The sequence below is a fragment of the Diabrotica undecimpunctata genome, chromosome 1 (assembly GCF_040954645.1).
Source record: "Diabrotica undecimpunctata isolate CICGRU chromosome 1, icDiaUnde3, whole genome shotgun sequence".
In the NCBI taxonomy this organism is placed as follows: Eukaryota; Metazoa; Arthropoda; class Insecta; order Coleoptera; family Chrysomelidae; genus Diabrotica; species Diabrotica undecimpunctata.
The window spans coordinates 157,409,528-157,432,203 of NC_092803.1; the positions used below are offsets into that span (position 1 = coordinate 157,409,528).

A 22,676-nucleotide genomic window follows, 5' to 3' on the forward strand; every position below is an offset into this window, starting at 1 on the left:
ACAAAAGCTCCTAAACAAATTGTCAACATTTTGTTGAGGTACGTTGTTCCATTCTTCAAGGACAGCTTGCACTCTAGCTGTGCAATGTTTTGTGGATTATCCCAGCAAGCTCTAATTCTTCTTTTATGCATATCTCACAAATGCCATATACGGTGGTTAAAGTCAAGTGAACAGTCAGGCGGGTCCAGAACAGTGATATCTTCTGCTTTAAGGAAGTCTGTAGTCACAATGCTGGTATTTGGAGGTGGATTATCATACATAAAAACTAAATTTTCTCCCATTGCACCTCGTTAGAGCCTAACTATAGGTCTTAGAACCAAATTAACATACGCGCAGGCTATTAAAGTCTGATAGATGAAAGAAATTAAATGAGTTTTTTCGCCGATCATTATGGTGATCATTATGGGATCATCAAGGACTACGGAGACGAAGGAACTATCCGAAGAAACAAGGGCAAGACTTAGAAGTCTCAGCGAAAAGAAGTAGCACAACAACATAAGAAGAGCAAAAGAAAACCATGAAAACCAGAAGATGTCCCAAATAATTGATGACGAGGAACACACTTCGAAACACAAGAAAAAGTGGATGTCATAACAATGAAAATGGCTACAGAACATGGGCAAAATCAAAATATGTCGGGTGCAAGAGCCATCGAGAAGGTCAACGCAGAATACGAAAGGATAAAAAGAAGTGCCAAATTTTTACTAGAGGACGAAGACCTAAATCCAACGGAAGTTGCTAAAATCATCAGAAGACTGAAAGAAAGCAGAGCTCCTGCAGTTGAAGGCATCCACTACATAGCTCTTAAGGAACTATCAAAGAAAAAAGTAGTAAAGCTCTACTACATCTTCAGATTTTGCCTGGAAAAGACGCATTTTGCAAACATCTTTAAACATGCAAAAATCATGCCTCTACTTAAACAAAAGGAAAGACGAAGGAAGATCAGAAAGCTACAGAACAAAATCCTACTGGAAACAATAGGAAAAATCTTGGAGTCCATCTTGATAAAAAACTAAACTTCAAGAACAGTCAACAAGTCAAGGTGGAAGTTAATGTAGCGAAAAGACACAACCTTATATTTTTAGGTCTAGCCCACTATCAATAGTAAAGAAGATCTAACTTTACCAGGCACACGTGAGATCGGTGATACTATATGCAGTCCCCGTATGGAGTGTCACATCGGAGACCAACTGGAAAGAACAGAGACATTATGTTATAGGATAATGGAGGAGGTAAAAGAAATAATAAATTAGACTTACTCACAATCAATTTAATTTAACTATCAGACGACCGGTTTCGCTTTCTACAATATGCAAAGCATCTTCAGGTCACGATACAAAGTTAAATAAATGCTGAAAATAATAAACCCATATTAGGGTGTTGTCTAATAAAGGTAAAACAAAGATAGGTGATATAAATTATATAAATTACAGTAATTATGCCAATATTACATGTCTGTGGTTTTTAAAAATGAATAAAATGTTTAAGCAGACAAGGTAAGACCCACAAATTGGTAAAATAGTCTAATAAACTGTAATGAATTAATAAATAAACAAATAAATAAAACATTTCTTACATGCCGGTACTCTATTAATTGATGGTTGAAAGAACATGGTTCAAACTATCTTGTATTGTTGATTGGAAAACTCAAGTCAACTATAGTAATTGTTTAACAGTAAACGGGGAAGTTCTTGAGGAGACAGATTTTATCCAATGAAGTAGAGATAGGTAAATGTAATTGTTTGTTTGATGAAAGTAATGTTCTATACCATTAAGTTCTTTAAAGTTATTTATATTTATTCTGGAGATATATTTATGAAATGTGTGTTATTTATTGAGATTTTTATTTTTGTTTTGGAAGGTGACAGTTGTGAGACAATGAATAAGAATGGATGTACAAATTGTGTGGGTGTGCAATTATATCAGCTTGTAATTATCAAATTTCTTTGATAAAGTTATGTTACAATATGTGGCAAATTGTTGTAGTCCAAAAGTCCAAAAGTTGTAGCAAAAGTCCAAATTATAATGTTAAAATTTTTTATTTTTTTAGACAACACCCTAATATAGGTTTATTATTTTCAGCATTTATTTAACTTTGTATCGTGACCTGAAGATGCTTTGCATATTGTAGAAAGCGAAACCGGTCGTCTGATAGTTAAATTAAATTGATTGTGAGTAAGTCTAATTTATTATTTCTTTTACCTTTTGAAATGGACTCACATAAGCAACACATTCATGATTTGGATAATGGAGGAATTAACATAAGAAGACAAGAACAAATGCAACCATCAGACAAACACTCCAGTATACACCACTGAGGGAAGAACAGGACAAGATTCTTCTTCCATCAAGCCACAAGAAGACTCCTAAAGACCAGGGACATCCTAGCAAAGAACCTGATCATCTGATCAGGGTGGTGCTGGGTGGTTGCGGAAGACAACCAATCAGGAAAGTAGGTACGAAGCCTAAAACAAGTACCTAGAGGGATAGAAGCCAAGGTGTCCATGACAGAAAAATCCACGATCCGAAGAGGAAGCTGTCCAAACAGCGGGTGATGCAGAAGCGGGACATCAAGAAAGAAGGCTATAATGTCTTAAATGTGAAAAGTTATAATATATTATTAAGGCAATATATGTTTTTCTGTTCTAGTTGTATGTCATATATGGGCATAAATCCCTTTATTTATAAGGGTATGGGATTATAGAGCCAGCTTTCGTTCCATCCAACTAAATATTATTCAGAACGACGTACGTAAAAGATGTACGTAAATATCTATAAATATATAATAATTTTATATATTGTATTTTTACTAATAAAAGTTATCAATAAACACTGTTTTTGTGTCATTAAGCTTCCACGGGCAGTAAATTAATTTCAAAAATATATGGTTGATATGTTGATAATTAAGTAATAAAATAATAATTAACTAGTATGGCATGAAACAGTATACTGTGCCATAAATATGAGTATAAAACCAAAAATGGTTATTGAATATAACAAATATAATAATAATTTCAAACGTATTAAATCCAAATGTTTTAAAATACAATAAGTCGAATACGTAATTAATATAATTTCTGAGGGTTCTTTTCCAAACCTTTTCTTTGCCTCTACAAATATATATAGATATATATATATATTATATAATATATATATATATATATATATATATATTTCATTATACATTACACTATTCAATTTCAATATTAATTAATATAATAATGCTACCTAAAGTTAAAATTAAATCATAACTATTGCTGTATTGTTGGAAGTGCATCTATGATTTTCTTAGTTCTTCATTCTCTTTTTCAATGTTTTTTTACTTACATTTTTATATAAAAAAAAACAAAACCACATGTTCTTTTTGCTGTGCTTAGTTTGAACAAATTGTTAACTTATTTAGTTCAATTTATTGTTTATACATCGAAATCGTATAATGTCCATTTACTTAAGTGTCTTTACAACTTTAATATCTCTGACTGCTACATATCTTTTTAATGTAACACATGTAACAACTTTTCCATGCTTGTGTGGTTTTTTCATATTGTTCTTTTTAGATGAACTGACGATGCTTTCTGATTAAGAAAACGAAACGTCTTCAATAAATAGATGAAGTAGCCATCAATTTTGTCTTTTTTCTCCACCTTTTGACCGAAAAAACCCACCACTCTTCTGAGTGATCCTTAATTTATATTGGATTGACGGTCGTACTCCTTTTCTCGATATATATATATGTATATATATATATATATATATATATATATATATATATATATATATATATATATATATATACATTTGTAAAAGTTCGTATCCTATTCTTATGTAGCTATTATTTATTTTTAAATAATAAGAAACTTACCAGTAAGTGAAGCTAGGCTAGATTGTGATGGTGAAGGTGTTCTAAGTTCTGATAAAGCATGGGCAGTTCCTGGCGACGAACATCTAATATCTAAAGACGCTGCTCGAAGAGGAGACGGGGATCGACTAGACGTTCGAAGAGGATAACTTGCAGTATGGGTGGCTTCGTGATGGTGGTGAAATGTTGTTTTTCCATCAGGAGCGAACGTTCGAATTTGTGGAGAAGATCCTCGATGGCCCTTAAATATATAAAACAATCTTAGTAACGGGCATCAATATATTTTTTGGTGCTATATTTGAATTAATTTAAAACTTTCCCGGCGTGAACAATAATGTTTAAATAATTAACAGCGACATTAGACAGCTGTTTCGCAAGACACCAGAGCGTGATTCGGAATCACAGTCGGGTTGTTGCCAGACAGGTTTGTCCATAAGTTTATTCTAATTCGTGACGACTTCTATATATCCTATACAGAGTGGTTAGAGCTATATCGCTGAACGCTGGAAGTCAGAACAGACAAGTAGACCTGATACAACCAGTAACCTTCTTAATTTTTCTATGGAGTTAAACATCAATCGGTCTAAAGTGGGCACTATTTAACTTAACTGGTAAGCAGTATTCGGCTACGGACTATATCAGTCTCAAAACTCAACTTCATAATGTGTTTTCGTAGCTGCTTAGAAGTTATGAATAATGTTGTTTCCACTAAGAACGAAATTCTAACCAACAAGATTGCTACAATAAAATATGTCAGTGTAATACATACAAAAGTTTCAAACAGGCAGCGACCATAGACTAATCAGAGCAAAAAAATTTCTAAATATAAACTAAGAAGAATACAATTAATCACAAAACCAAGAGTAAACGGGAAAAATATTAACAATCGAAAAGAAAACTCGGATCACTAAGCAAAGACAATTGATTACATAATCAAATGTAAAACTCTCAATTAATGGAAATTATTCTTGACAGTTTCAAAGAAATCGAAGGCCTGCAATAACAAAATGAATATAGTAAAATTTCAGAAAAAACCAAAATAATGCCCAAAGAAAGAAGGGAAATAATAGTAAGTAATAATATACAAAGAATATACTATATAGAACTTTGTATGGCAATAAGGAAAAGTATTAAGAAAGACATATTAACAAAATACAATGAAAGGCTGGTAGAAAATGCAATCCAAAACAGAAAAAACCATAAAAAAACAGAGAAAGCATTTATCAGTGGGAAGACGCAAACAGATATACAGACAGAAATAATACAACTCGTAAAAAAAGTTCATAGCCAACTATACAAAGCACCTGAAACACTTGAAGAACCAATTAGTAACCAAGAAGATGTACCAGAAATCCTTTAAAAAGAAGTAAAATCGACAATTACAACAATAAAATGCGGTAAACTAGCTGGAATAGATGGCACAACAGGGTAGCTGTTTAAATACGCTTAAAAACTACCTAAGATCAAAAACTACCCCAGATCACTGGATAACAGCAAAAACAATTCTCATTGATAAGAAAGGTAGCAAAGAGGATATCAAAACCTACAGACCTATAAGTCTACTGTTAATCATATACAAGATATTCACAAAGATAATCAACAACAGATAAACAAATGAATTAGATGCTGCACACTCAAGGGAATAAGCTGGCTTCAAAAGGGCATTCAGTACCCTGGATTATATCTATAAACTTTAAGAACTAATGAGTAGATCTAAAAAATATGAGATACCACTAGCAATAACCTTCATAGATTTCGAGATGGCTTTTGATTCTATATATCTCAAGGCAGTAATAGAAGCTTTGACGAATCAAGGCATTTTGTCAAAATTATAGAGACTTTGCAAATATATGCAGACAAGCAAAAGCCAAAGTAAAAATTTATAAAAACACTCCAGAATTTTCCACTACCAGAGGCGTCTGGCAAGGTAACGCAATAACACATTGACTGCAACTCTAGACAATATATTCAACAAAATGGACTGTCAGAACAAAGGCATATCCATTGCTGGAGAATACCTTAGCCATCTAAGATTTGCAGATGACATTGTTCTGATTACTAATGATCCTGCAGAACTACAAGAACTTATAAGCGACCTAAATACAGCTAGCAATGAAGTTGCAGTGAAGTACACGAGCTAGTGGATCTGCAAGATGTAATAATAAAAAACACTGCACTTAAGACAGTAGACGAGTATGTATACTTTGAACAATTAATATATAAATCTTACTTTCCTACCCCCAGAAATCAACAGAAAAATGAACCTTGGGCACCTTTTAATAGAAATGCTGTTATCTTCAAATCGAAGATGTCACTTTACCTAAAGAAAAAAGCATTCGATCAGTAAATATTAACAATCATGACATACGGCTGCGAAACTTGGCCATTAAAGAAATGGATAAAAGCGAAACTCAAAGTCACTCAAAAGTTAACGAAGCGATGTCTGCTAGGTATAATAAAGAGAGGTCGAAAAAAAAAATAAAATGAATTAGGCAGAAAACCAAGATCACTGACGTAATCCACAGAATTAAATCTTTAAAATGGCAGTAGGCGAGACATTTAGCGAGAAGAACTGACTGAATAGATGGTTCACTAGAATTACACTGTGGTAAACAAGAGGCGTCAAGAGACCAAAACGACGTCCAAATTTAAGATGGGCTATGATATAAGAAAAAAACCCGGTACAACATAGCACAGAAAAGCGAATACTAGATAATTGTGGACAGAAATGAAGAATATACATAGTCGGTAAGAGAGACTGCACAGTAATAGATAGAATATACTGAGTATGATAATGATAATGACGATAATATATATATATATATATATATATATATATATATATATATATATATATATATCATGTATTAACTGTGATGGTGTCTGTATCGGTCAAACCAGTCAACTGCTTCAATCCAGAATTCATGCTCACAAATATGACAAAACCAACATCACCACGCTCACGAAACATGAAAATGAGAAAAAGCATAAATTTGACTTCAAAAGCATCAAAACTTTGAAAACCGAATACAACAAAAAGAATAAAGAGATATACGAATCAATAGAAATAAAAAGAAATACCAACGCAATCAATGACAAAAAACACGATAGAATCTAAATATATTTCAATCTGATTTAAATAATAATAAATATAACACCATAAAAACTCGTTATATCTTTTAAAGTCCACACATATATCCTCTGTATCTTTTTCGAAAACACCAACGATACGCCCATATAAAAATAATTATCTACTAATGACAGTAAACCATGAGATATCAGATATCAATTGTTACTTGTATCAATTCTCCACCTTGTCTTCAGCTTATCCTCATTATTCATATGCGTATTTTGAATGAATAATGTTAACAATCTTGTTATCTAGAAGAATCTTTGAGGTTATCGCTTGACCTGCTGAGTACTTTTATATTTAGTTGGTAAATACGAAGACTGATACGATATTTTTTGTCCGATGGTTCTGGAACAAACCGTCTTGTTGCGATGGTGTGTCTATGTATATAGTAGCCGAAAGACCTTGATGAGATAGTCTGACTTCCAGCAATCGCTCTAGTTCATTTAGTTCGTACCTATATTATAAACCACAGTATATTGCTATTTAAGCAATATACTGTGCCTAAACGTACCATCCGGACTGCACGACGAAGAGGCGAATTAGTTTAGATCTCACTGATGACACTGTTTTAACTAGAAAAATTTGATAAACTTTAATGATACTCTATAATAATAAAGGCTTTATATACTTAATATTAATTAACTTAATTAAATACTTATACACTTAGTCCTCATAATTTATTTCCTTAAACTGATGGCAAATCAATAATACATTTGATAACAGATCAAGAACGTATCCTGCTTTAATATTAATATTAGAACCGTATTCCGACGAGGGACCACCACTCGAGACTTACCACGTGATAGAAATTTTATATCAATGTAATTGTAAATGTGTTATGCTACTTTTTTTAGAAATATATGCACCCGTGACCTCCTTGGTTAGAGATGTATTAGTGCAATTTTCTAGGTGTACCTCTAACACCAACTCCACTATATTGAATTGCAATTACCCCATCCATTTAATAGCATGCCAGTTTAAAGTTCAAGGCGGTCAATTAATCATACGTTTATTAAATATGTACAGTCTTTAAAACTTTTTGAATATCCAACACCTTTGCGTGAGAAAACTTTGAAGTTTCTACTAGAAATATTTACCTCAAAGATACTGCAGGGAGTTTTATTAAATATACGATATAGAATAAAATAAAACAAAATAAAACTTTTTATGGAACAAAAATATTCTGTCAGATATTGCAAATATTAGACGAGTATAAATAAAATTTGTTATATTTGAACATATAGATTTTAATATATTATATGCATAATAATTGTTCAACATTTTTTTCATTAAACGATATAATTTTTTGTAAGCGAAGCTTCTATACTAGCGTTTTATTTTACTTTTTTCTTTATAGTGAAATGCTGAGGTGAGCGTCACGAAAGTGTCGCCACAAAATGCATTTGTCACAAGTAGCGTCATGGAATAGCTGGACTTCAGATCGATTCACTACTCTCGATAAATTAGTTTCTAGTCATTATATATTTACTCTAAGCAGGTTTAAATTAAAAACTACATCAAAAATAACTAACAAAGTACAGACATTAAATAAAAAGTAAAAAATTAAAGTATAAACATTAATAAAAAATAGTAAAACCACTGAATACACCACCCAACAAGAAGCGAAAGCTTTTTCGGTACCTTGTACACGGATGTTCCTATTGCAGAAATTTCGGAGGGAGAATGACAGTTGCACTACTGAGGAAGTCGTTCAAAACAGTAGTAAAGTTATAGTTACACCGAGAAACAAAGTAATTATTAAAACTTATTTTTTTCTGTAAAATTTAATATAACACATATATCATTTCTGTACTGATAAGTAAAAAGGTCTTAAGTCAAAAATATCGACTTGTTTTTTTTGAACAAACAAATTACCATACTGAAAGTATTTTTATACGTTAAAAACCGATAAAAAGCGACTGAATTTGAGAGTTAATTTCAAAATAGTGATGAAAATCAGTCGATTTCTATTACTTTTTATCGATTTTTTAAGGTATTAAAATATGTATATGTATATACAAAATATTTATAACAGGTTTATTCTTTTTTTACTATTATAATATACTTTTTTTATATTATTATACTTCTTTATGGTATTAAAATATGTTTATATATATATATATATATATATATATATATATATATATATATATATATAAATATATATATATATATATATATATATATATATATATATATATATATATATATATATATATATATATATATATTGTGACGATTGGGGTTTATAGAAAATAATTTATAAGTTATATACTACATAATATTAGATATTTGGTTGTTTTAAATAAGTTATATACTAGAGAATTTAATAAAAATATATTTATGTGAGGGCATTTTTAATAAATTAGCATATAGGTAATAATTGTAAAAAGTTGTATTTAGTAATTTTAATGTTGTAAATAGATTTAAGTGAGCCATGTGCTTAGGCAACCTAAAATACTCTCGGAGATTGACAGATATTTATACTCTGAAGTGACGTTTAAGAATATTTACGAATATAAGTGGGTTATAATAATATATTGTTTGAAATGTGTATTTTATTAAATTAGAATGTTAAGTTACTAATTTAATTATATATTCTGATCTGAAAAGCCTAAATGTAAACAAAATTATTAATAGAAAAGAATGGAATTCTCTGGATCTCCGGAGATGGCCATGTTTGCGAAATGGTTTGTTCCAGAAAATTCATGCACTACTGAGGAAGTCGTTCAAAACAGTAGTAAAGTTATAGTTACACCGAGAAACAAAGTAATTATTAAAACTTATTTTTTTCTGTAAAATTTAATATAACACATATATCATTTCTGTACTGATAAGTAAAAAGGTCTTAAGTCAAAAATATCGACTTGTTTTTTTTGAACAAACAAATTACCATACTGAAAGTATTTTTATACGTTAAAAACCGATAAAAAGCGACTGAATTTGAGAGTTAATTTCAAAATAGTGATGAAAATCAGTCGATTTCTATTACTTTTTATCGATTTTTTAAGGTATTAAAATATGTATATGTATATACAAAATATTTATAACAGGTTTATTCTTTTTTTACTATTATAATATACTTTTTTTATATTATTATACTTCTTTATGGTATTAAAATATGTTTATATATATATATATATATATATATATATATATATATATATATATATATATATATAAATATATATATATATATATATATATATATATATATATATATATATATATATATATATATATATATATTGTGACGATTGGGGTTTATAGAAAATAATTTATAAGTTATATACTACATAATATTAGATATTTGGTTGTTTTAAATAAGTTATATACTAGAGAATTTAATAAAAATATATTTATGTGAGGGCATTTTTAATAAATTAGCATATAGGTAATAATTGTAAAAAGTTGTATTTAGTAATTTTAATGTTGTAAATAGATTTAAGTGAGCCATGTGCTTAGGCAACCTAAAATACTCTCGGAGATTGACAGATATTTATACTCTGAAGTGACGTTTAAGAATATTTACGAATATAAGTGGGTTATAATAATATATTGTTTGAAATGTGTATTTTATTAAATTAGAATGTTAAGTTACTAATTTAATTATATATTCTGATCTGAAAAGCCTAAATGTAAACAAAATTATTAATAGAAAAGAATGGAATTCTCTGGATCTCCGGAGATGGCCATGTTTGCGAAATGGTTTGTTCCAGAAAATTCATACAAGTATGAAATAGAACAAATTGGAACATGATCTCTTACGAGATGGTTCTAGAATGTCCAAAAGATATAAATACCCGTGATTTGGATTCAAGATGGCAGTTTTTGAAAGTTTTTAGTCAGAAAAGTTTTAGATAGTGCAGTCAGAAGAGTTTTTAAGTTTTTTAGTCAGAAGTCAAGCAGTTTATTATGAAAGTTAGTTAGAGTCAGTGAATCAAGTACAAATAGTCCAATAGTTTAATATAGTGAGTTAAATGAAGATTAAAAATTATGCATATAATTTAATGCACATTTATAATTATACACAAATAATTATTGAAGATAAAAAAGGTATATTGGAAGAAATTAAATTATATTATGGTTGGAGATTAGTATAAATGAACTTATAATAATTGGATATTGGTATATTGAAAAGAAGAATAAATATAAATGCTGTTTGCTGGTTTGGTTGGTGGTGTATAGATGCTGTTGAAGAAAAATATATCTTAAATTGGTAGAAGCTGATAATTGGAAAAAGAAATTTCACAAAAACAAGGATAACCGAAGTACGAAGATATTCAGTGGTGATTAGAATATATATAGTGGAAAACAGTTCATTTAGGCATTCAGTGAAAGAAAGGTACAAAATTTTGTTAATATAATTTAGTTAGTGTCATAACAATTTCAATTTTGAAGATAGTTTTGTTTAAATTTTAGATTGTCTATAGAATTTAATTAGTTTTATAAGAATATCAATTTAAAGATAGTTTATTTTAAATTTACATTGACTAGGTTAGATATATATGTGTGTTTCATAATAGTTATAATAAAGATAATTTAAAAAAGTACTTACAAGCTAATTCTTTGAGAACCGCGATAAAAACCCTATATATTATATTATTAAAAATACTCATTGCTCATCATTCAAACAAAAAAAACACATCATAACAATTTGGCACCCAACGCGGTGGCTCTCTATTTAAAAGAATTAGTTTGGGAAGATAAGTGCTCTCATATAATTAAATTAATTATCAGTAGAAAAAAAAATTATAGATTTTATTTTTAATTATATTTGAACAAGTAAAGTCTCAAAATGTCTCAAGGAAAGAAAGGTACAAGAAGCAAAAAGAATGAAGAAGATGTGGAAGTAGAAACACAACCTATACAAGAGGAGAGTTTAGTTCAAGTTCCACAAGATACTGCAGAAATGAATCCAGAAAGAGAGGAAAATGTCAATATGGCAGCTTTGATGTCATTAATGATGCAGATGAACAAGACAATGGAAGAGAATTCAAAAGAAATCAAAGAAGACATGAAAAAAATGGAACAGAAAATGGAAGAGAATACGAAAAAATTGGAAGAGAATTCAAAAGAAGTCAAAGAAGACATGAAAAAAATGGAACAGAAATTGGAAGAGAATTATAGAAAATTAGAAAAGAAAATAGAAGATAATAATAATAAAATTGTAAAACAAATGGATAAAAAACTTGAAGCTGCAGAGAAAAAAGTAGCAAATGAAATAAAAAGTATACGGAATGACTACAAGAAAAGGATAGACAATGAGAGGACAAAAGTAAAGAGGATTATTCAAGATAATAAGATAGATATAGAACAGAAAATAGAGTTACAGAAATGTAACTTAGAAGTAAAAATTAACGAAGACAGGAGAAACACAGAAGAAAAATTAGACGATATACAACAAAATATCCAAATAAATTGTAATCAAATAAGAAATGTGGAACAGAGAATAGATGATATTTCACAAATGAGAGACATAGGGAGACCTTACTTAAATTTAACAAATGAGACTGGGATTAAATTCTCTGGTAATATAAAAAATTTGCATCCTAGAGTATACATAAATAGTTTAAAACATAAATTAAGATTGGTGAATAATATTAATGATATTAAAGATTATATTAGAATGACATTAAATGACAATGCAGCAACTTGGTTTGCTAGTATTGAGAATGATTTAGATAATTTTCAAACATTTGAAAATAAATTTTTAAATTATTATTGGGGTGAACTAGAGCAAGCCAAGTTTAGAGAAATTCTATATTTTGGAAAGTTTAATCAAAATTTAAAATCAAATATGGTAGATTATGCATTGAAATTGATAACAGTTGCAAAATATTTAGAACCACCACTTAGAGAGGATGAAACAGTCTTAAATGTATCTAGACATTTTGATGCTGATGTTGTGCAAACCGTAACTGTACAAAATATTCAAACAATAGATAGTTTTATTAATTTTATTCAAAGAATACAAAGAGGCAATATGACAAGTAATAATAACAACAGAAAAAACAACAATACTTTTCAATATAATAAAAATGATAATCAACAATATAGACAATCATATAACAATAATACTAGGTATGGTGATAATTTACAAAATTTTAATAATACTAACACTAATCCAAATAGACAGAACTTTAATAATAATACTAGTTATAATAGACAAAATTTTAATAATAATACTAATTATAATAGACAACATTTTAATAACAGTACTAATAATAATAGACAAGATTTTAACAATAAAAAAAATACAGAGCGACCTAACTATAACAGACAGGTAAATTGTGTTCGAAGGAATAGAAGCTGCGAAGACAGGGAACGAAATAGTACAAGGCAAGAAAATGTGAGTAGAAGTCATAGTAGGGAAAGACATAGGACATCAGATCCAAGTGGTCAGATACAATCTGACAATTCTAATAATCAAAATTTTGTGCAGTAAACTTTCTGAATTACAAGTTAGGCCATTGCTATTATGAAAAACCTTCTGAATTTATTTCTTTAGATGAAGAGAAAATTATTGAATCTATTAATTTAATTTATATAAATGCTTTGGCCAAAAATAAAATGATTAAGATTATGATAGATACTGGTTCAGAAAGTACTTTAGTCTCGGAGAATTTTATTTTTAATACATTAAAACTATCAGATATAATAAAGATTCCAAAAATTAAAATTATTGGTGCAAATAATAAGAAGTTGGGTGAAATTGATAAACTAGCCAATTTTAAAATTAATATTCTTAATAAAGAAATTAATATGCAAGGATTTATTGTCAAGGATTTATGTGTTGATATATTAATGGGAAATGATGAATTGGAAAAGAAGAAAGTAAAGATAGATTTTGAAGAAAAAATGGTAACTTTGGAAGGGCAAATAATTAAATTTATGCAGAAAGATGAGGTAGAAGAAGGAATAAGAGTTGATAGGATATTATTAAAAGAAAATAATGATGTTTATGAAGAAGAAATGTATTTTGATGATAGGGAATTGTCCCAAAAGAATGTAAAGAATAATTATTGTAGTGAATATTTAAGGAATGGAAATTTTAAGCAGATGGATGCCTACGAGGCGGAGTGCGTAAAATTGGAAGCAAGGAATAATGAGTACATATTGAAGAATAATGTGATTTGTAAAGAAGAAGATATGATGAAAGTTTTAAATTGCCCTGAAGAATATAAATCAATAGTCATTTCCATATTGCAGCAACACAAGGGACTTGTCAATAAAGAAAATAGAATTGCACAAAATTATATCCATAGTATAAAAGTTAAAGAAGAAAAAGATTTTAAAACAAAATCATACCCAATACCATATAAATACAGAGAAGAAGTAAACAAAACAATTAATAATATGTTAGAAGATGGGATCATTGAGAAGGCAGACACACGTTTTATTAACCCCATAGTAGTAGTACGAAAAAGATCAGGTGAAATCAGGTTATGTTTGGATGCAAGGAATATTAACAAGATTACTGAAAAGCAATTTGAAGCACCAATGAGTATAGATGGAATATTAGGAAGAATCACAGGAATGTCTTTTTTCACTAAAATCGATTTACAGCATAGTTTCTGGTTAATACCTCTAGAAAGAAAAAGTAGACAGTATACAGGATTTCAGATAGATGGAGTAGTATATCAATTCAAAGTAGTACCATTTGGACTTCAATCATCTTGCAGTGCTCTATGTAGATGTCTTCATGATATTTTAGATCAATATGAACATTTTGTAATTCACTACATTGATGATATATTAATTTTTTCTAAAACGGCTGAAGATCATGAGAAACACCTAAAAATTATAATAAATAGATTAGACAAAGTTGGACTAAAAATAAATCAAGAAAAATGTACATTTTTTCAAAAAGAAGTAATATATTTAGGTTATAAACTTAATACTAAGGGAATCGAAATGGATCCAGAACGGACACAAGTCATTCAGGAATATAAAACACCACACAATTTAAGAACTTTAAGAGGATTTATTGGAATAATTAATTATTATAAAAGGATGATACCAGATCTAAGTATAAAAGAAATTCCATTACTTGAACTACTGAGAAAAGGTGTAAAATGGAGATGGGATCAGAGAAGAGAACTAGCATTCCAAGAAATTAAAAACATTTTTCTGTCAAATTTGAAAATATACTATCCTGACTACACACAGCCATTCATATTAAGAACAGATGCATTAATAGAGAGATTATCAGGGGTATTATTACAAATACATGATGGGGTCGAATACCCAATACAATTCATTTCAAGAATTACAAAGCCACATGAAAAGGGTTACTCAGTTTCAGAATTAGAACTAGCAAGTATAATACACTGTGTCACAAAATTAAGATTTTATTTGTTGGGTAATGAATTTACAATAGAAACAGATCACCAAGCTTTAACGTCTATATTAAATAACAAATATGGAAACAGTAGAATACATCGGTGGAGTCTAATACTTAGTGAATACTGCTTTGAAATCAAATACATTTCTGGAAAATCCAATATAGTGGCAGATGCTTTATCAAGGTTAGAAAATACACCACAAAAAGGGCAGCGAACAATAAAAATTGGATTAAATCAATTAGTAGACAGTACTGGATTATATTCTAGAGAAGAAATTATAAGAGATCAGATCAATTTGAGTGAAAAACAAAAAGTCCTTAAGAAAGATGGAGTTTATTATAAAATAATAAATGGCATAGAAGTATATGTAATAACTAGAACTTTAGCAAAGAAAATATTGAAAAATTTACATAACAATTATATGCATATTGGTTCAAGAAAGCTATGGATGCTATTTAGGGACAATTATTTTGCAAAGAATGACATAAGTATAGCAAAGGAAATTACTACCCAATGCCCAATATGTCAACTAAACAAAGAAAAGAATTTCAAAAACCAGAACACATATAAATCTAATGTTGTATATGAAAAACTAAATACAGTTTCCATGGATTTTATTTCAAATTTAGTTCTCAGTCCAACAGGAAAAAAGCATATACTAGTGATAGTTGATTTATATACAAAATTTATTAAACTATATCCCTGCTCTAGAACAAATGTTAAAACATTAAAATTATATATTAATCAATTTTTCGAAGAAATAGGACCATTTAGAAATTGCATAATAGATAATGCTACATATTTTAACAACCAAAAATTTCAGACATTTTGTGAGAAAAAGGGAATCAACATTCATTTTACAAGTATCAGACATCCTCAGGCAAATCCTGCAGAAAGATATATTAAAGAAGTTATAAAATATTTAAGGATACTGTGTCAAAATCAACACGAAACTTGGCAGCAACATATACCACAAGTGGAATATTTTTTAAATAATACACATAATTTGAATACAGAGGAAGTACCAGAATATTTAATGTTTGGCCATATAGGAAACAGAAAGTGGATTAGTGAATATAATCAGGATATGTTAGAACAAGTAATGCAGAAAGTGAATAACCGAATTAGGAGGAAAGCTAAAAAATATATCAGAAGACAAAATCGAAATATAAAAAAACCAATCACATTTCAAAAAGGAGACCTAGTGTTAATTCGTTCACTTAGAAAAAGTAATGTTAAAGAAAACCGTTGTAAGAAATTACAACCAATGTTTGAAGGTCCATATACAATTGAAAATCAGAATGGACTAAATAGTTATGTGTTAATAGATGCAGAAAACAGACTAAGAGGCATATTTCATATCAACGACATTTTTCAATATCATGAAGAGATTGAATAATGATTTCTATACCTTTAACACAAATATAATAACACTAATAACTTACTGATAGATCCATTTCATAGATAGATGGTAGATTTCTTTGTTGTGAATAAATTTGACATCATACTTGTTGAATTTTGTACATATGGAAATTGTTTGGTACCCTAAAAATCATAATTTGGGGTTAGATACTATAATTGCTATAAAAATGTCTTTCTAATATAATAAAGTGGAAAAACTTACCAATTTATATTGATGAAAGTTATTTTGAATGGAAATAATTCCTAGAATTTGTCTATAAATAAACAGAACACCATATCTATTATATTTTTAATTAAGGTTATATTTACTCTCTGATATCGCATCCATTGCTCCATTTGACATGACAGTTTGACCATAGAATAGCCGAACTGTGCTCCGTTGTTCTCTGTTTTGACATAGACAGCGAACAGGGATGTATTTAACACATTTTAAATAAAAAAAAATTGAATTATTAATTTATTAAATTTAATAAGATATGAGAAAATTAATATTTAAAAAAATAATAAGTAAATTATTTATTTTAAATATTATTTTTGGGGTATTGTGACGATTGGGGTTTATAGAAAATAATTTATAAGTTATATACTACATAATATTAGATATTTGGTTGTTTTAAATAAGTTATATACTAGAGAATTTAATAAAAATATATTTATGTGAGGGCATTTTTAATAAATTAGCATATAGGTAATAATTGTAAAAAGTTGTATTTAGTAATTTTAATGTTGTAAATAGATTTAAGTGAGCCATGTGCTTAGGCAACCTAAAATACTCTCGGAGATTGACAGATATTTATACTCTGAAGTGACGTTTAAGAATATTTACGAATATAAGTGGGTTATAATAATATATTGTTTGAAATGTGTATTTTATTAAATTAGAATGTTAAGTTACTAATTTAATTATATATTCTGATCTGAAAAGCCTAAATGTAAACAAAATTAATAATAGAAAAGAATGGAATTCTCTGGATCTCCGGAGATGGCCATGTTTGCGAAATGGTTTGTTCCAGAAAATTCATACAAGTATGAAATAGAACAAATTGGAACATGATCTCTTACGAGATGGTTCTAGAATGTCCAAAAGATATAAATACCCGTGATTTGGATTCAAGATGGCAGTTTTTGAAAGTTTTTAGTCAGAAAAGTTTTAGATAGTGCAGTCAGAAGAGTTTTTAAGTTTTTTAGTCAGAAGTCAAGCAGTTTATTATGAAAGTTAGTTAGAGTCAGTGAATCAAGTACAAATAGTCCAATAGTTTAATATAGTGAGTTAAATGAAGATTAAAAATTATGCATATAATTTAATGCACATTTATAATTATACACAAATAATTATTGAAGATAAAAAAGGTATATTGGAAGAAATTAAATTATATTATGGTTGGAGATTAGTATAAATCAACTTATAATAATTGGATATTGGTATATTGAAAAGAAGAATAAATATAAATGCTGTTTGCTGGTTTGGTTGGTGGTGTATAGATGCTGTTGAAGAAAAATATATCTTAAATTGGTAGAAGCTGATAATTGGAAAAAGAAATTTCACAAAAACAAGGATAACCGAAGTACGAAGATATTCAGTGGTGATTAGAATATATATAGTGGAAAACAGTTCATTTAGGCATTCAGTGAAAGAAAGGTACAAAATTTTGTTAATATAATTTAGTTAGTGTCATAACAATTTCAATTTTGAAGATAGTTTTGTTTAAATTTTAGATTGTCTATAGAATTTAATTAGTTTTATAAGAATATCAATTTAAAGATAGTTTATTTTAAATTTACATTGACTAGGTTAGATATATATGTGTGTTTCATAATAGTTATAATAAAGATAATTTAAAAAAGTACTTACAAGCTAATTCTTTGAGAACCGCGATAAAAACCCTATATATTATATTATTAAAAATACTCATTGCTCATCATTCAAACAAAAAAAACACATCATAACAATATATATATATATATATATATATATATATATATATATATATATATATATATATATACAAAAATATGTATAACAGTATTATTCTTTTTTTACTATTAGACAACACACACGAAGCAACACTTCTCAATACGTAAACAAACTTCAGTTTTTATAGATTGACAGATAAACTATTTAGAACATGGCGGAGTCTTACAGAAATTTGGATTGCGAAAAAGCCCTTCGTTTCGCTGTTTGTTGAGTGGTCTATTCTGTGGTAAAACAAACAGAAAAATAAAAAATTTATACTAGGATTCGATTCGTAATGATTCTCAAAAGTAAAAATTCATCATAAATGTCAAAAGTCAGGACAGCCGGAGTGTGACGTCACGGCTGCCATATTATTAATATTATCACTTTCTAAACAAAGCTAGAAAAGCCAGGGTTTGCCCAATCTCAAGACTTTTAATTTCCTTTTAAGTTGAAATTTCACTTCCTCTGGTGCTTTTTCTGCTTAAATATAGCGTTTTTTACGATAATACCATCATAATTCGATCTTATATTTATATGAAATATAATTTGTTAGTGATAATCGTAAGCAAAGTCTAGGAACTTATGTGAACCATTGTATTTTGTATAATAAAAATGATAATGTGCTATGCCCCGGATTGTAAACTCTATAGTGAAAGAGAAATATGTAGATTTTTTATGTTTCCAAAGGAATCCGACTGAAAAGAAGAGGTTTATCACATTATTAAATTAAGAAAATATAGTGAAGAAAAAGAACTTAATTTATTAGTTTATTATTGATTTAGAAATGGAAAGACAGTGAACCATCTGTTCATTCCTTGGTTTGCTCGTACTACTTTGTGAATTGTGACCGACAAAATCGCCCAACAATTTGCGAGCATAACAAAGCCAAACGGTTTTTTTATGGACAATCAACCCTTACATCTAAATCAAGAAGAGCAAAGTAAGTAGTTTTACATAATGACGGTATTATATTTTTGTTTCGATACAGGGCAGCGACAAGCCGCTTATACGTATTTCGACCTCTTTAGGTCTCCTCAGAACAGTATAGCAACTGCTCTGAACCAAAACAAAGTAGTTTTACTTTTATTGAGATATCCATTTTAATCTATTTAAATATAAAATGTGGAAACTAAAACTTCAGTCAGTACTTTCCAGGAGTCTTTACCAGGACACGGTACCTTCACGTCGACCTACTTCCCCAGTAAGTAGTAAAGAAGAAAATAAATCCAGCACATTCAGTAAAGCTACTTAGTTTCCTTAGGTTGCAACGATGGAAGCTGAAAATTACTTTTTGAAGAAAGAACTTGAGGAAAAAGTGGAGAGTGTAAAGAAGTTGTCTTCTTGTTTTTCATTTCGATGTATTCAAAGTAGCGATAAAAAATTTGTGCTTTACACTGTCTTACCCTGCAAATATGTATTTATGTGTTTATATGAGTTAATGGACTTATATCAATTAAATTATTATCAAGGTTGGGCTGTCGTCAATATACCTAAAATTGATCAGTCACTAATTACATTGATGAAATTAAAATTAAATCTTGAAAATGAAGATTTAGGCAATAGATTTAAAATTTCATGTAACACAGTAGTTAATATTTTCTACACCTAGCTGTATGTCCTACATGAAATATTATTTAAAAATGTTATGAAGAAAATTCACCGCAGTAATTAAAATAAATTATGTATGCCAACATGTTTCAACAATTCTACAAATTGTAGAATAATAAACATAGAAATACTTTAAAAGGTCTAATTGGAGTGGCTCCCAATGGAGTAGTTACTTATGCAATCAAATTATATCCAGGTTCAGTATCTGACAAGAAAATAGTAAAAAAATGTAGTATATTAGAGCAGATGGTATGGGGTGACTTAATAATTGCTAAATAAATAAATTAATAGATAAAGGATTTTTAATTTCTGATTTGCTTCCTCCAGATGTAAGTTTAAATATACCACCTTTTTTAACAACTGCTCAATTTACACCACAACGGTTAATTTAAACCAAAACATTTACTAAAGCAAAAATTCATGTAGAAAGCAATATAAGGCGCATTAAATGCTACACAGTTTTAAGTGTTGTACCTTCCAGTCCAGTACCACATTCTTCATTTGTATACCAAATCTGTGCAACATTAATAAATTTTCAATATCCTCTCATTCGGGAAGGTAAAGATTTAAACAGTAAAGAAAATGAATGTTATTTTCTAATAATCAATCCTATGTTGTACACCAGCGTTTCTTATCCTTTTCAGTCCCCGGACCTATAGAGAATCAAGCAAAATTTCAAGGACCCCTTTAATAAAAAACACAATTAAATTAGGACAATTTATTGAAGTACTGAAAAAATTATCATTTTTATGAAAATAAAAAATATTGTATTAATGTGAAGGCTGGTGCTGTTTCTTGCTACTAATTTTTTATTTTTTTTTATTTAAAGAAACAAAGTCGCATCCAACCAAAGGTTATCAGCGATATTCCTGTAACATTTGTAATAATATTTAATTTAACATTTGTAACAATCAATCATTGTAACAATTAATTACAATTTGTGAACAATTGAACATTTGTAACAATTAATTAAGTTAAATTTTGTGTAACATATTTATACATTTTAAGTAACCTAATAAATTGTTCGGAACTAAACTTTTGTTGAGGAGTGCTTTCAGGTTATTTGGCAAATTGTAAGACTGTCTTTGATTTACATCTTTAGACAGTCTATCAAGAAGTGCTTTATACTGTCTACTGTATTGCATATTTTGCATTTTGGAGGTTTACTATTTGAGAAGAGATAGGCATGAGTATACACCAGTGTTCAAGTCGTAGACGTGTAATAATAGTTTGGCATCTTCTACTTCTGGCTGTAGACTGTACTTTTAATGGTTCTGAGCTTCGAACTAGAGCCATTCCACTCCGGATTTCACGCACTTAACACCTTATTTTTGAAATAAACTTTTAGATCGCCTGCGATACTCCGACACTCTGTTTCTGATGCGTCACTGGTGATAGCGTTACGCGCACTAGTATCTGCTTCTTCATTCCCTTCTATGCCTATATGAAATGGTATCCATAGGAAGTAGACTCGTTATCCTGTCTTTGCGAAAACAGTCATATTGGTTGGAGTTATATTTTTTTGGGGGATTCAGATTAGTTTCCTGTAGGCATATTACATCAGGAGATTGTTCACTAATTAAATGATGGAGCATAGCAAGGCGATGGAAAAAACCATCAATATTCCACTGAAGTAGAGACTTGAATTTAATGTTGGCTTAACTGAGATATGTCACTTTCTGCTTCCGATGCTTCACTGTTAAGATAATTATGGATTTTTCCCTTATGGACGTGAATTTACGTTTTATGGATCTTTCCTTTAAATGGGGATAAACTTGACTAAGCATATGGGACAAAGCTGGTAGGTCTGTGGTATATTCTTAAATTGTATTATAGGATCTGTTGACCCCGTGATATTCATTAGGAGCATGTTAAGTTGATCAACGGTTAGAGGGAAAGGTAGAGGGTGATTTTCTGTGAAGTTTTTAGCAGGGTCAAGTAAGAGAGAAAATAAGCATTCAGAAGTGCTTGCTGAACTAATTTTAGCTTTTTTAGATTTTGCTTGAACTTTAGGTAGTGTAAAAATGTTACATTCTTTTGAAGATGGATCTGCTTCAGGTGAAATAATTTCATCAAAGTTTCTTTTTGGTTGATTAATTATGTGACTGTCCTTATTTGATGCATCTACTTTGTTCGGTATCTCCGGGATATTAGAAATAGACATTTGTTCACACTGAGAAGGGTTTGTGTCATTGGATACTTGCAAGGATATATTTGTTGCGCTGGATACCGATGCTTCATTGTTTTGGTTGGGGTTTAGTTGAGCTAGTGGTTCGGAGCACTGTAAAGCGATGTATCCTGGCTTCTTGTATCTAAAGCAAACTAAACTGTTTTGAGAAATGAATATTC

The 22,676-nt window shown here is 29.2% G+C and overlaps 1 protein-coding gene across 1 annotated transcript in view; it reads right to left on the bottom strand.

Annotated features, from left to right (window-relative positions):
* Nucleotides 1-22,676, bottom strand: part of Sytbeta (Synaptotagmin beta) — a 142,462-nt gene that overhangs the window by 15,763 nt on the left and 104,023 nt on the right. Inside the window, exon 3 of the mRNA XM_072520311.1 lies at nt 3,863-4,100. Within this exon, the coding sequence (XP_072376412.1) occupies nt 3,863-4,100 (238 nt within the window). The remainder of the gene's footprint in view (nt 1-3,862; nt 4,101-22,676) is intronic.